Consider the following 17,043-nt stretch of genomic DNA (forward strand, 5'->3'; position numbering starts at 1 on the left):
TAACGCGGCCTGACTGTACTTGTATGATATCCACCTTTCTAAGTAATTTTGTTCACCAATAATGAGCAATCAATCAATCAATGCAATGATGGTTAATTCATTGAAGGAAGGATGTTGTTTTTACACTAGCACCTTATGACAGGGTGTAGTCAATATAGATTAGTACATCTACAAACACTGCCTTTTGACAAATCTGCTGTAGAAGATAAAAGTAAATAATCAATCAGTGTGTTATTGGTTAAGCCTTTGATCGATGTTTGTTTTTATAACTCAGCTGATAAACCCTTACATGCACATATTACATAACATGTAATAAATTTGCCACATTAGACCTTAATTAATAATGTTGAGTATTTATTCCATACAGGAGAAATGCCAAATGGGAACCTTTGTCGAGTAATCTGAGTGGTGTCACCACTAGTTAATTCATTAACTGAGGATCATGTGAAAGATGACAAATAACACATGTAGGTTAATACCATCAAACGCGAGTTACAGCAAGGAAGATGTAATATCTTTTGCATGCAGCCTGAAAACACTTATGGGCTGAAACTGTTTTGAGGATACCAACAGAACTTCGTTGTTACATTAAAATTACATACAGGCATTTGCTGTGTACTTGAGTAAATAGGTGTAATCCGTTTTTTTTACGTAAGAAAATTTTCAGATTTCTCTACCAATGGCAAAGTCGTTTTTAGTATACAAATTCAAATAAATCAACTGTGCTTTTATTATGATAGATAATAAAGGAGGGTAGCTACCATAGCTACCCAAATTTAAGTATGATTTTGCTATGGGTCAACCCTCAAAACTATCTAAATATAAAGCTTTGCAATCTTTTGGACTTACATGAAACAAATGACTTGCTACGTACCTGTAGACATCATATTTTCACATGACATGATAAAATATCGAGGTAAAAAATGCAGAAAAAAGGACCAAACTGGATCAGTCACTATACCATCCAGGCATCAGAAAAAAACTACACTGCTGGGATATTTTGTTACAATCTGACAAGGAATACCATGGATATTTTTTAATAATGGCATATGATGGACATTTGGCCTCCTGACTGTTTAGGGTGAAGAAATTGTGCTAATGTGGACAGGAGCCCAGTCCCTTTGTCCGTCACAGTCGAGGGAGCGGGTGCTGAACTATTTGCAGCCTGGTTTCGTAATTAGATCTTTGGCGAGAAACATTATTCGCTCTGCATCAGTGCCCCTTTAAAAATTACCTTTCAATGATTTCAACTTCTAATATCTCTCATTGTTTGGGAATGTTCACAGGTGTTAAAAAATTCATGTGAGCGGGGACACTGGGTGTCTGAGATAGCAATGCTCTCTGTACAAGTCATATCAAGAACTGTCTCCTTCAAGTCACATACAACATGTCAGTAGCATTTGAGAGGCCAGAAATGAAGCCCCTGCTACAGACTGGATGTAAGGTGCTTCACTAACCAGTAGCAAGGCGACCTGTTCCCACCTGAATGTCAATAAATGTTCACTGATGCCATTTCTTCCAACAACTGATTCTTATTTGAGGAGTCCAGAGAGTATTTACACCTCGCAGTCATGATCAACATGGCTCCCCTAAGATCAGAGGCTCAGTTATCATGTCTGAATGCAGGTGCAATACTGCTGAGTCAGTATCACAACAGTGTAGTAACTGATGGTTCAGCACAATTTTCACATTCTCCTCAAGCAGTGTCACGCTTCTCACCATTGTAATACATAACTTCTTTGAGAGGTATTTGGAAGTTGGGGTAGTAAGGAAGGATGACAATATATGGATAACAACATCTTTATTGCTATGAGAGCGATATTTCATCACTTGCTTGATAACGTTGTTAGAACCTACACCGAAACGTCGCTCTCATAGCAATAAAGAAGTTGTTCATCCATATATTGTCATACTTCCATAGTAGTACATGGTGGGCAGACTATTCTGGGCAGGGCATGGGGGATCACAACATCGTAGTATATTCATGATTTATTCTACTACAGTTGATTTTTCACTGGGTGGAAAGAGCATGTCTGTCTGTAGTGGAGTGTAATGGTAGTACAGGATATCTGTCTGTAGTGAACCATACTCTGAGAGGAGTGCATGTCTGTCTGTTGTGGAGTCTACTGGGTGCAGAGTGCAATGTTTCTCTGTAGTGGAGCATATTGGGTGGAGAGAGGATGTCTGTCTGTAGTGGAGAGTACTGGGAGGAAAGTGAATGGCTGTGTGTAGTTGGGTCTACTGGGTGGAGAGTGCATGTCTGTCTGTAGCAGAGTGAACTGGGTGGAGAGAGGATGTTTGTCTGTAGGGGAATGTACTGGGAGGAGAGAGTATGTCTGTCTATAGTGGAGAGTACTGGGAGGAAAGAGGATGGCTGTCTGTAGTGGAGTGTACTGGGTGGAGAGAGCATGTCTGTCTGTAGTGGACCCTACTCTGAGAGGAGTGCATGTCTGTCTGTTGTGGAGTCTACTGGGTGCAGAGTGCATGTCTCTCAGTAGTGGAGAGTACTGGGAGAAGAAGGGATGTCTGTCTGTAGTGGAGAGTACTGGGTGAGGGGTGCATGTCTGTCTGTAGTGGAGAGTACTGTAGTGAAGCCCCATAAATCCAAACATGTCAATGATGAAATGGGACACTACTTCACGAATCTCTGCCTTTAGCAATCAACCCTGACCCTAATCCTGTCCCCTACCTAACCCTAAACCTACCCTACCCTACCCTAAACCTAACCTTAACCCTAACCCAATACTAACCCTAAGTTCCAGGGACCCGTAAAGTGAAGTCTACCTGATGAAATATGTTTCCAGCCTGACCTAACAAAATATCTCTTACAATTTCACTGCTTGTGCAGCCAATATCAACATGAAAACACACTTGGAACTAAGCCATCAAGAAAGCATTAAGTCAAACCACGTAGTGATGTAGCCAGAAAGAAGCAGCATAGTCAAGCTTTCACGTCACACCTGCAGGGACAATGTAGACAATGACCACAACTGACGTAACAGTATGTAATATGCTTCTAATAGCTAATCAGGCATGGTCTTTAGCCATTTATTGACGCATCTAGCAAATGCTGCAGAATACATTAATACCATTTACACAGGAAATATCTGTAAGATCTACAGCACTCATCACATACACCTGTAACATGGGCAGGATGGCAGTACACCTGTAATGTGGACAGAGAAGCCTGTAGCATGGAGAGGACAACAGTACACCTGTAACATGGACAGGACAGCAGTACACCTGTAGCATGGAGAGGACAGCAGTACACCTGTAACATGGACAGGATGGCAGTACACCTGTAACATGGACAGGACAACAGTACACCTGTAACATGGAGAGGACAGCAGTACACCTGTAACATGAACAGGACAGCAGTATACCTGTAACATGGAGAGGACAGCAGTATACCTCTAACATGGACAGGATAGCAGTACATCTGTAACATGCTGTAACATGGACAGAGAAGCAGTACACCTGTAACATAAACAGGACAGCAGTACACCTGTAACATGAACAGTACAGCAGTACACCTGAACATAGACAGAGAAGCAGTACACCTGTAACATGGACAGAATAGCAGTACGCCTGTAACATGGACAGAGAAGCAGTACACCTGTAACATGAACAGGACAGCAGTACACCTGTAACATGGACAGGACAGCAGTACATCTGTAGCATGGAGAGGATAGCACCTGTAACATGGACAGAGAAGCAGTACACCTGTAACATAAACAGGACAGAAGTGCACCTGTAACATGAACAGGACAGCAGTACACCTGTAACATAGACAGAATAGCAGTACAACTCCCAGAGTGCAGTACACAACACTGTGCACTTAAAAGAACCCATAAATCCGTTGGTAGATGACCATATGGTGGCCACACAAATACATGCAAACACTGTTATGGCTACAGCAACGTGCAGCAAACATGGACAAAGTACTGTGACTATTATTATTATTATTATTGGATATTTATATATAGCGCACATATCCATGCAACTATTGCTTGCTGGTATTTGTTTCCCTCGATCATTGGATGTCCGTCTCAGTGTCACATTGTATTACCAATCTCAACTCCCTGGGGAGTGCTCAACTCTTGCTGCCACTAGGCACACCGAGTTTATTGTGGCTCTCTCATCCTAACGAGGTACCCAATTCACAGCTGGGTGGACTGGGACACATAGTCACAGTACGAGGGGATGTCAATAAGTTTTGAGCCTTGCATAGAAAAACACAAAATATTGGTATGAACCACATTTATTTTTCAACATAGTCCCCTTGTGAGTCAAGACACTTGTTCCATCTTTTCTGCCAGGCGCTGATGCCATCTCTGTAGAAGGCGCCATTTTGGTCCTCAAACCAAGCCTCAGTAGCAGTAATAAGCTCATCATCATCCTGAAATCTACGACCACGCAAGTGTTTCTTGAGATTTGGGAACAGATGGTAATCACTTGGTGCCAGGTCTGGAGAGTAGGGGGATGCGGCAAGATTTCGTGCCCGCATTCCTGGACAGCAGCGACTGCAGCGCGAGAGGTGTGTACTGGAGCATTGTCTTGATGTAGAAGAATACCACGTCTGATCTTGCCCCGGCGCTTCTCCTTGATTGACCGTCACACTTGTCTCAACAAGTTAGTGTAATATTCCCCATTCACTGTTCTTCCTTTTGGTGAGTAATCTATGTGGATGACGCCTTTGCTATCCCAGAAGACTGTCGCCATTACCTTCTGCACTGATCTGGAGGCTTTGAACTTTTTGGTCCTGGGAGAAGTGACATGTTTCCATTCAGTGGATTCCTGTTTGCTCTCAGGATCATAGTGATGGATCCAGGTTTCATCACAGGTTACTAGCCTAAAGTGAAAATCTTCTGGATTCTTGATGTATCTGGTTAGCATGGAGTTGCTTATCGTGACCCTTGTTAGCTTCATTTCATCTGTAAGCATTCTTGGCACCCATCTTGCACACACCTTAGACATGACGAGATGTTCATGAAGAATTGTCTCGATGGATCCGTGTGAAATGCCTGTGGTCTCCTCTAACTCGTGGAATGTGATTCAACGATTTTCAAGCACATTGCACTCTGTCAATGTTTTCCCGACTAGTGCTTGTTGTTGGGCGACCTGGACAGGGGTCATCTTCAAGACTCTCTCTACCATGCTTAAATTCATTGACCCATTGTTTGATGGTAGCAGATGAAGGGGAAGACTTCCCATAAACTGCTGAAAGCCTTTCTTCAATGTTCTTTGCCGAGTTTCCTTCAAGAACTAAAAACTTAATTACTGCTCTATACTCAAATTTATTCATTTTCACTGCTGTGAGGGGGGTCTCTTTCTGTCAATGTGAGCTGTTCAATAACTTCTGAGAGTAGGATACCAAAACTTATATATCACATCAGCTACACCCCAAGGTGTCCTACCATAGGCTGGCTGACACCTGGGTATGAAAAATGCTCAAGGCTCAAAACTTATTGACATCCCCTCGTATGTGCAAGTTCCCACACAGGTGTTCAAAGTGCCAAAATTTCGGCTACAGGGCCTGCTCATGTCAGTCATCACTTTTTCGTTCCCGACACGCACCAGGCACGACCAAGCAACACCACAAGTACCAAAATGCCAGCACAACTGGTACAAGTTCAGGTAAAACAATTGGCACAGGTACCAATTAATCTCACTAATCTCTCTCCCTGGTTGTCTCTCTATCATACTGTAAATACGTTGGATGCATAGTTACTATTTCACGTTTTTTCTGAGGGTTTCAATTTGCAGTACACCGTGCCGATGGGACCAAGGTTTGTACAAAATCTCATGTCAGCTTCACAACTTCCACATGTGACAGCTGAAAAACTCAACAAAGAAATCATTCTGGGGAAATCTCCTCCACTTCCAGATTTGCACTTCGCCAATAGATTTGGTAGATAGAAAGGTTAGTAGTGAAACGGCACCCACGGACGATCACTGCAGGGTTATTCATCACTTATCTTACCCAGAAGGTAGGTCAATAAACGACTTTATCCCCTAGGAGCTTTCATCACTGACATATACAAAATTTGGCGAGGTAGTTACCACTGTACAAAAGTTTAAAAAAGGTGCTGAGTTGGCCTAAATTGATGTAAAATCTACATTCAGGTTGATACCGGCCCATCCCAAAGACTTTCACCTTCTAGGAATCCATTTTCAAGGTAAATATTACTTCGATAAATGTTTGACATTTGGATGCTCAAATTCCTGCGCATTGTTTCAAAAGGTCAGTACATTTCTTTAATGGAGCATCATAAAGAAAAGCTCTTCGCATTCGGTACTTCATTACCTTGATTTCTTGTTGGGGGGATATCCCTCTACAAACACATTCTGAATTACTGAAACTTTCTAAGGATATGTTTCAGCAACTGGGTGTGCCGATTGCAAATGACAAAACTATCGGATCCTCCACTGCAATCACATTTATGGGCCGAACGATCGACACTGTTGAATATGAAAAAATGGATAAAAGAGGTGCAGTCATTGGTCGGTCAACTCCAGTTCATTACAAGTGCTATCCCAGTGTGCAGAACTTTCTGCACGCATCTTTACGACGCAATCAAGGGTCAAGTAAAACCGTATCATCGTGTCAGGTGTTACGAATGAGTATTTTCTGGATATTTTGTTATTAACTAAATAAAAATTATAATGGATCACATTTTGTATAATGGATGGTCTGCATTTCAAAAATTTTGCTAGCAGGCTATCGGGAAATTATCTTCCCTTGGTTTTCTATTTGTTACTTCCGGGAGACTGCTAGAGATTTCTACGGTGTTGGCAATGGTCGTATGTGCCAGAACTTTTGGGAAATGACTGAGTATATATATAACGGCTAGTTGAAATGTGTTTATGGGGACACACATTACTGGAGTAAACAATCGCTGCCAATACTTGATCTTAGCCTCCGTCAGACCGCTCACTGTGTTACATTCTGCATAACTGATTTTCTCTCTCACTAAGACTTTGGTGAGTTTGCTATATTATATTTTGTGACCCATTGCCTTACATTTTGTCTCACATGTATTGTATTTGAAATCGGTATTGTGAAATTGACTTGTGACTTTGTATACATTGCTCTTGTTGCATAATACAAAATTTAAATGTTTTAGACTTGTCTTTGTTCTGTTTTGCTGGTTCACAGGGGGTCTCTTACACCTTTTGTCACGGCAAATGCTTTACCATAACACAGGATTACCAGGGGAGTGATAGAAGATCTTAAGGTCTGGCAAACATTTCTCCTGAACCATAATGGCACATCTGTGTTTCAGAATGAAGAGTGGATCATGTCAACCCAAATGCAGTTTTCCAGAGATGCATCCAGTTGGTGTGGGTTAATGGGTTATACCTCCGTGGAAGTTGGGCATATGGTAAATGGCCAGCCCAGTGGGTGATCGCTGGCTACCTGAGAGACATGACTTTCCTGAATTATTTCCGGTCATTGTAGCTCTTCGTCTGTGGACACCTACGTTTCTTAACAGAAAGGTGATGTTTGTGTGTAACAACTAAACTGTTGTGTCAATTACCAACAGACAAACATCAAAGAACCCCAAGTTAATGTCTCTACTGCATCTCCTGGTAACTTCACGTCTCAATCATAATATTCTTTTCCGTGCTAGATACATTTCTACTCAAGATAATGTTATAGCTGATGCTATTTCGAGGTTTCAGTGGGAACGTTTCCGGGAAGCAGACCCAAAACCAACACCACTACCACCAGACATCTGGGACATCTGAGACTGGAGTCGGATCATTTACTGGACCTGTCACTATCCAGAAGCACTTGGAGGACCTATCATGCAGCATGGCAGTCTTTCAACGAGCTCAGAGTGTCACACTGTCTCCCATCTACATGGCTGGCACGGTTTGATCATATTATGTATTACTTGTCAGCATTGTCTTTGCAGGGTAAATCATCTAGGACAGCCAATGCCTGCATAGCTGCACTGGGAACCTGGCACAAGTGGCATGACATGCAGGATGCAACACAACATTTCCTGGTGCGGAAGACACTCTTGGGATTCAGTAAAACAACTGGGACCAAAGACTGTCGCCGCCCGATCACAGCGGAACTATTACTATCAATTTCTAACGTCCTTCATCTGCTTTGTGCTTCTGTTTATGAATGCAATCTTCTTAAAGCAGCGTATATGCTGGCTTTTTTCGGTTTCTTCAGGATAAGTAAGTTGGCACCAACCTCCTTCTCTGACACGTCGCGGAGGTATCTCTCTATTCATGATGTTAGCATTGCAGGTAATGCGGTGCCAATGCATGTCATGCTTTGATACTCTAAGACTGATCAAATGGGTAACGCTACTTCTATAAATATCAAAGCTATTCCATATTCTCCTTCATGTCCAATCGCTGCCATGATAGCATATTTATCATCATGCTTCCCCATATCTGCTTGTACCCTTTAATGGCAAACAACTGACTAGATTTCAGTTTCAGGCAGTGCTGTGGAGGGCCATCAGTCAGCTGGGCGTGGGGCACCTTAAATTGACTTCTAACTCTTTGGGGCTGCTTCTATGGCAGCTATGAACGGTGTTAATGCAGAGACCATTAAGAGGTTCAGCCGATGGTCATCTGGTTGTTATCTCCAATCTATCAGAATGTACACTGTTTTGTTTTGTTTTAACAAAACTCAAGTCACAAATTCTGTTATCATTGTAGGTGTGTGGGTAGTTGGTGACAGCTACCTGGCCAGAGCAAGACCTGCGCTGGCGGACACCCTCAGATTGGCGCATCAGATGGGGCTGGACCTGGTGTTGTTACAGACCGGCAATTGATGATCTGATTGCTAACTCAACCCCGGCCAGTCAACCCCGGATCCTATTGGTACATCTGGAACCAAATGACATCTGACTTTTGAGCTAATATACAAGCAACCTCTGTACACCCAGTTGCGACTTTCCCACACCAGACTCCTGTGGCGTGTTGCCAAGGTTATGAGGACAATCAACAGTGAGGTCATAGACCATGACCTCATCACAACTGTATTAGTGATGGGGTGCACTTGACTCCCCTGGGATTGCAGGTCTTCTGTAATGACATTCGCAACAAGATAATTTCATCTTAATTTCATTCTGATCATACTTTCATTGGCAAACAGTCTAAGTAAACTTGTCCTCAGTACTTTTCGTTACACACCACTACTGAGTCTAACAAAACCTTATGGGAGGTCGCGTCAGGTAACCTTTGAGATTGACCAATCAGAACACAGCTTACCAAATCGCGAAAGTGCACATTCGCACATAGCTTTTGAACTTTTTATCTCAAAAAGGATCGTACCCAAACGATTCCGAATGCTATTTAGCACACGCTCGCTTCCGGGTGATGCATACGGCGTATGTACAACCATGACAACGGTGAGTAAACAGTCGCTGAAAATATTGTACGATAGGCCTTCAGCAACTCATGCCTGTCATAGAGTGACTATGCCTGTCGTAAGAGGTGACTTGCGGGATCAGGTGGTTGGGCTTGCTATCTTGATTGACATGTCATCGGTCCCCAAGCTTGCAGATCAATGTTCATGGGTTGATCATTGGATTGTTTGGTCCGGACTCGATTATGTGCAGACCGCTGAAATGTTGCTGAGTGCGGCGGAAAACTAAACTCACTCAATCACTATTTACAGGTTGCTGCCATATAGCTGGATTGTTTGGTCCAGCATCAATTATGTGCAGACCGCTGCCATATGGCTGGAATGTTGCTTAGTGAGGCGGAAAACTAAACTCAGTCAATCACTATTTACAGGTTGCTGCCATATAGCTGGATTGTTTGGTCCGGCATCAATTATGTGCAGACCGCTGCCATATGGCTGGAATGTTGCTGAGTGAGGCGGAAAACTAAACTCACTCAATCACTATTTACAGGTTGCTGCCATATAGCTAGATTGTTTGGTCCGGCATCAATTATGTGCAGACCGCTGCCATATGGCTGGAATGTTGCTGAGTGAGGCGGAAAACTAAACTCAGTCAATCACTATTTACAGGTTGCTGCCATATAGCTGGATTGTTTGGTCCGGCATCAATTATGTGCAGACCGCTGCCATATGGCTGGAATGTTGCTTAGTGAGGCGGAAAACTAAACTCAGTCAATCACTATTTACAGGTTGCTGCCATATAGCTGGATTGTTTGGTCCGGCATCAATTATGTGCAGACCGCTGCCATATGGCTGGAATGTTGCTGAGTGAGGCGGAAAACTAAACTCACTCAATCACTATTTACAGGTTGCTGCCATATAGCTAGATTGTTTGGTCCGGCATCAATTATGTGCAGACCGCTGCCATATGGCTGGAATGTTGCTGAGTGAGGCGGAAAACTAAACTCAGTCAATCACTATTTACAGGTTGCTGCCATATAGCTGGATTGTTTGGTCCAGCATCAATTATGTGCAGACCGCTGCCATATGGCTGGAATGTTGCTGAGTGAGGCGGAAAACTAAACTCACTCAATCACTATTTACAGGTTGCTGCCATATAGCTGGATTGTTTGGTCCGGCATCAATTATGTGCAGACCGCTGCCATATGGCTGGAATGTTGCTTAGTGAGGCGGAAAACTAAACTCAGTCAATCACTATTTACAGGTTGCTGCCATATAGCTGGATTGTTTGGTCCAGCATCAATTATGTGCAGACCGCTGCCATATGGCTGGAAAGTTGCTGAGTGAGGCGGAAAACTAAACTCACTCAATCACTATTTACAGGTTGCTGCCATATAGCTGAATTGTTTGGTCCGGCATCAATTATGTGCAGACCGCTGCCATATGGCTGGAATGTTGCTGAGTGCGGCGGAAAACTTAACTCAGTCAATCACTATTTACAGGTTGCTGCCATATAGCTGGATTGTTTGGTCCGGCATCAATTATGTGCAGACCGCTGCCATATGGCTGGAATGTTGCTGAGTGAGGCGGAAAACTAAACTCACTCAATCACTATTTACAGGTTGCTGCCATATAGCTGGATTGTTTGGTCCGGCATCAATTATGTGCAGACCGCTGCCATATGGCTGGAATGTTGCTGAGTGAGGCGGAAAACCAAACTCGCTCACTGTTTCATAGTAGTTATATAAATTATGAGAGTTGGACAGTCATGGTGATTCTCTAATTCCAATCTTCTGTAAATAAGTATTGGCTGCTAAAGTATTCTGAGCAATCTTGTATTGGAAATATTTCAAATTTACACTCTGTGTTCATCTATTGGACATTAGATGTATATCCATATTATTTTGTGTAAATCGCCTTCCTAATATTTGTTCCCATTAAGACTTTCTGATATCAATAAATTTAGTACTTTTAAGCCTCTGTATACTTCTTTTTCTTATTTCAAATAAAAGAGTCCAGTTTCAGATCATGGGGTTGATGCTTGTTTATCTTTGCATAATCATTGGTCAACAGACCATGAAATATTGTTTTAAGAATGTAGGTGAATAGAGATGTAGGTGAACAGAGAACAACCCATTACATGCATATGGTTGTCACTTGCAGGTTTTGATAACTTTGGATAAGTAGTCCCTTAAAATTTTACATATAATTGTTTTATTAATACATTGCTGTTTTAAGGCATGTTTATAAATAAGTTGATCAGAATTTATGTGTAAAATATGCATGAAAAACATTGTGTGTTTCTGGTGTAAAATACACATGTTTCTGTGTTAAAGCGAAAACTGTGAGAATATTAACTTGGTGTGGCAAGCAAGCTGTTTGACTACAGGAATGTAGGCCCAATCAACTTACCTTGTCTTTACAATCAACATGGACCTTCCCACTGTCCAGAACTTTGCGCAGTTGTTCCAGATGTCCTTGTAGAGCCGCAAGGTGGAGCTGCTGGTCTGATGGGGTCTCTTTCTGAAACCATAGTACCCTTGTTGAAAGCAGATGTGGACAGAAGGTGATGGAGAGATTTACGTGGGTATTTCAGATGTAAGGTTGGATTTACACTACGTCCGCTTTTTTCTGTATGTGTTACTGAGTGCGTTTTTTCCAATACACTAGGTGCAATCTTCTGCGATATAATACAATGTGTTTTGACTCTGTGATGGCATCAAAGGTTGCTTTTATACTACTACTAGATGTGGAAGAGGAAAAAGAAGAGATGAAGGATGAAATCCCAGCATCTCTGGCAGTTTCTGTGCATGAGGAACAGGCCTACCAAGTACCATACAAACAGTGAACAAATCATCAAAACTGAACTCATATACTCCAAAGCAGAACACAAATCACCACAATAGGAAACTAAACATCCAGAGCTGCAACAATATCCTCTAAAACTGAAACAAACCCTCTGTAATATAAAACTAATCGTTTGAAATGAAATGTGCAAAAAGGCAGTCATAGCATCCAAAAACGGCATAAATATCGTCAAAAATGGCGCTGAGGGGAGATGAACAGGCTTTTGTCAATAGTGTTTTCATGACCATGAGTCTAATGGGTTGTTCCCATACTTTTTGTCTGTAGTATATGTCTACTTACTTTTAGTTCACTATTTCGAAAACACATCAAGAACTGTTGTTAATTCATTTGAATTGTTACATTGAATGTACCTTTGTGGAAATTATAGTGCTCTTTAATTCTTACTTTACTAGGAACAGTGAAAAGTCTTGAACACATCTTAAGGTGACAGTGAATCTTTCCTGTGCTGCAATACCAGGCCGCATTCTGGTATTCTGTGTTTTGGTATTGTATGTATGCATAGAATTGCCCTTTAGATTGCTTCATATGGTCTGGAAATTTTTCATCCTCTTCGAATTCTTTTACATTCTCCTTCAAGTAATCTTTGACAGTTTAAGGGAGAAACCCGTCATTTGCGTGTTCTGTCACGGTTCCTCCTCAGACTATGTTACGAGAGTGTATTTTCTGCAAATTGCATTATTGATTAAGTAATAATTATTTTTGGGTCACATTGTTTAGACTTTTGAGTGATTGTTGTTATGGGTCCCACAACATATATGTATCATAAATGTTCAGTACTTTTTGTATTTTGGTAGCAGGCTTTAAGATAGCGCTTTAGAGTTACCTCCTCTTGACTAAATGTTTTTATTAGTTTTGCATACTTCCGAGACATTACTAGAGAATTCTACGTTTATGGCGATGGTCGTATGTGCTTGAACATTCAGGAATCGGTGGCTGTGGATATAAAGGCTGGTTGTTGTGCTGATGACCCGGACACTCACAGATTTACTAGAGTACACATCTGCCAGCCTCTCCGTCAACACTTGACGTACATAACCGCTGCCCGAGTTGCATTCAGTAAGACTGTTTATCACTCTCACACCAAGACTTCGGTGAGTTGGCATTATATCTGTGACCCATTACTTTAGAATTGACTCAGTTGTATTGTACATTAAACCTCTATTGTGTACATTTGTATCTTGCTGGGTTGTTTTGCAGAATACAAATAATTGAAAATCTTCGACTTGTCAGTGTTATGTTTTGCTGGTGATGAGGGAATTTCTTACCCTTTTTGTCACGGCACCTTATTTACCGTAACACCTACCATATAAACGGTGAACAAATCACCAAAACTGAACTCATACACACCAAAACGGAACACAAATCACCAAAATAGGAAAATAAACATCCTGAACTGCAACAATATCCTCTAAAACTGAAACATAAGCTCTGTACAGAAAACTAATCAGAATGGAAACATAACTCACATATCACCCATGACAGTGCCTGAGAACAGTTGTCGAGCATACAAAACGGCAGTCATAGCATCCAAAAACCCCAACCATAGCAAAAATATCATCAAAAATGGTGTCGAAGGGAGACGAACAGGCTTTGGTCAATAATGTTTTCCATCACCATGAGTCTAATTTTGATAACTTGATATCGGGATGTAGTGCATCAACCCCCTATGGTTTTAATCTTCAGAGCTATGTACATACTTCTCATTGTCAAGCTTGCGATTCTGCACAATTGGTCCCTCGCATATCAGCCACAACAGATTGGCAACTAATCTTGGGCGCAGTTGCGGCTGATACACAAGTTTTGCTTCCATTTCAAACAATCAGTTTTCCATTACTGAGAACAACCTATATTTTGATAGTCAAATATAAACTTAAACGTGGTGAGGTCATAGATACTGTTGTCAAAGACTTGTCTATTGCCAGGCTCCTTTCCATGTTAATCCCTCAAAGAGCAGCCAAGAAATCCAAGTCAAGAATGTGCCTTCCAAGAGCTAAAGAAGCATCTGACTTCACCACCTATCCTGGGATACACAGACTACAGGAAGCCATTTGAACTGCACATCGGCGCCAGTGGTCGTGGTCTAGAACCTGTACTCTACCAGGAGCAGGATGGTCATCTGAAGGTCATTGCTTATGCCAGCAGATCATTAAACAAGTCAGAAGGGAATTATTCTGCACACAAGCTGGAATTTCTTGCACTAAAATGGGCAGTAACTGAAAAGTTCCATGACTATCTATATGGAAACTACTTTGAGGTTGTAACACACAACATCTGTTGACATATGTCCTAACCACAGCGCAAAACTAGATGCCACTGGATATTGATGGCTTGCTACATTGTCTGGATACAACTTCACGATCAGATACAGACTAGGGAAGGCCAACATTGATGCTGATACTCTGTCAATACTCCTAGAGTTATGAAAGACAAAGGAGGACCAGATTCCCACAGATTCCTTACAAGCCAGCTGCAACCTCACATATGCCACCAACTTTGTGGTGAGTCTCTGCCTTCCAGCCAGTATTGTCTAGGAGGATGAAACGCCACTGACAGATGATACATGGGAAACCAATGGGCGAGACTGGAGGAGAACTCAGGGCAAGGATCCAGTCTTATCCACAATGATGGAACATATACAATCTGGAAAACAACTGGATCTTCTTGATCTCAGCTACTCAAAGGTGTTTCAGATTTTTAAAGGTCACATGCAACGTAAAACACAACTTTGCAGATTCTGATAGCTTTCAGTATGCTCTTACCAAAACAAATCATCAAAAATGCCTATTCAATCTACCAAGTTGAAAAAAAAAACATGATGAAAAAAAAGCCCGCAAAACCGGAGTTCAAACGATTTACTAAATTAATTTATGACTTGTGCACACAGGTCCTGTCTCTGCCACATTATGTAATTAGGCAAACATACATACACATGTACACTTGACATGTTTTTATGTCTGTGGGTTGCAACCAAACTACATCCAATTTTCTGGGATGACTGTTTCCAGCCACGCAGTAGTTCACCATTTCTACTGAAATGATTTTTTATTGGATCAGACACAAATTCAGAGAACATGTATTTACAAAGTCCAACATCTCTATATACATTCTTTATGTATAACAACTCCTAAAGTATATGATTTTGTTAACAATGGTATATGAATCCATTCTGAAAAGACGCATCAAGTACAATAAATGAAATTGTTATCCATAAAGAATCTTACTTTCTTGTGACTCGCTATACTTCTAAAATGCCCATCAAACAGATCATCTTTCTGTACACACAATGAGCCCTCAGCGTATCAGCAAACGAACCAGCCAATCGGAAGCTGTCATTACACTTGAGTGCACCCCTACCCACTATGACTGGGTTCGGTCTTTGTTTTTTTACAAGCGGCAACGTATGTTATATGTCATGAATGAGTGATACTTGTGTTTTAATTATGTTTGTTTTATGGGTTGCATGTGACCTTTAAGATGAGAAGAGGAGTGCTATTCGCGGCACTACTGTGGATGGTGAGGAACAGGAACAGCTTTTTTCTCCCTAAGAGATGTTGGCCATCAGCCCTGCAGAGTCTTCAAGATGATATTGGGCATCCTGGATGAGACAGAACAAAATGATTACGGACGGATGGACAGACGAGGCGTCAACTATAAAATGTATGTTCTGCACATAAGCTGAACTTTCTTATTGTATTGTTGCCAAAATTGTTTCAGGGTTTATTGTGTATTTCTGGCAATCTCAATCCACTTGGGAATAAACTTGAACTGACACCCTGCTTTCGCTTTGCATGTCGTCATTGTGATTCTGCTACATTTACATAGTAAACAAGATTACTCACAGCTAGCTGTCGTTTAGACATCCCAGGAATCTGATTATTTGTGTTTGGACTAATGCAGCAAGACTGCTGGGTCTGTTGGAGTGTAAACAAATATGGTGTCACCTATAAAAGTTGATGGATAGCTGGTTGGAAGGGTTGTGAATATTATAAGGCCACTGAACATGAATACCTTCAACGTGTATGTTGTCAGGAAAATACAAGGAGAAAAGCAAGTCCATAGATACAGGCTGAAAGTGAGAGTATGGGCTGTACTAAGTGACCCTGGCAGATGTCCAGTAGCACTGAAGTATCGTAGCCTTTGTCCTCAGAATTTCTCTTCAAATTACCACCCATTCTATTTAGCTTCACACACAAAGGGTGTCCCTTGTGATGGCGAGTCTTGGTGACAACCAGAGGGGAAAAATAAACTTGGAAACATCATGAAGTGCAAGGCACAACACACAAACTTGTCAAGTGACAAACACGGTGTGAGAATTTTGCACCCACACACATAATGCAGCTGTCTGGCCATAAAAATGTTCTGTGAATTCATAAGTTTCTAACACACATAAAAAAAATGAGCGGCTTTCTGATATCTTGATCACAGCCAGTGGCTGCCGTGTCCACTTGCCCTCCTGCACAAAACCTGTGTTCTACTGCCACGCCTTCCATGGTTTCTCATGTAGGGGTTGAAAACACAACTCAAAATACATTTTGCTTGACATCCTCTTCATTCGAAGTTTTAAGCAGTGTGTTTTCAGTCCCAATTTACGGTGGTGTATTCAATATATATAATCGAGCTGATACAAGCCAATGTCATCCTCCGCCAAGCGTCACCATATTAATAACAGTGACTCGTCCTCCGATGAAGAATAGCGGGAGCAATGACAACAAGAGTCATCAGAAGATGACATATCCTCCCAGCCCCCACATGTTTGAAAGGACAAATCATTGACAGTTACTCATTGTTTTTTTTTAGACCAAGTGTAAATTGCTTCCATGGAATTCATGAAAGTT

The 17,043-nt window shown here is 41.6% G+C and overlaps 1 protein-coding gene across 1 annotated transcript in view; it reads right to left on the reverse strand.

Moving 5' to 3' along the window:
* The window catches only part of LOC137290450 (ankyrin repeat domain-containing protein 29-like), a 154,026-nt gene that overhangs the window by 94,851 nt on the left and 42,132 nt on the right, over positions 1-17,043 (reverse strand). The window contains exon 2 of the mRNA XM_067821390.1: positions 11,753-11,863. Within this exon, the coding sequence (XP_067677491.1) occupies positions 11,753-11,863 (111 nt within the window). The remainder of the gene's footprint in view (positions 1-11,752; positions 11,864-17,043) is intronic.

Source organism: Haliotis asinina, chromosome 7, assembly GCF_037392515.1.
Source record: "Haliotis asinina isolate JCU_RB_2024 chromosome 7, JCU_Hal_asi_v2, whole genome shotgun sequence".
Lineage (NCBI taxonomy): Eukaryota > Metazoa > Mollusca > Gastropoda > Lepetellida > Haliotidae > Haliotis > Haliotis asinina.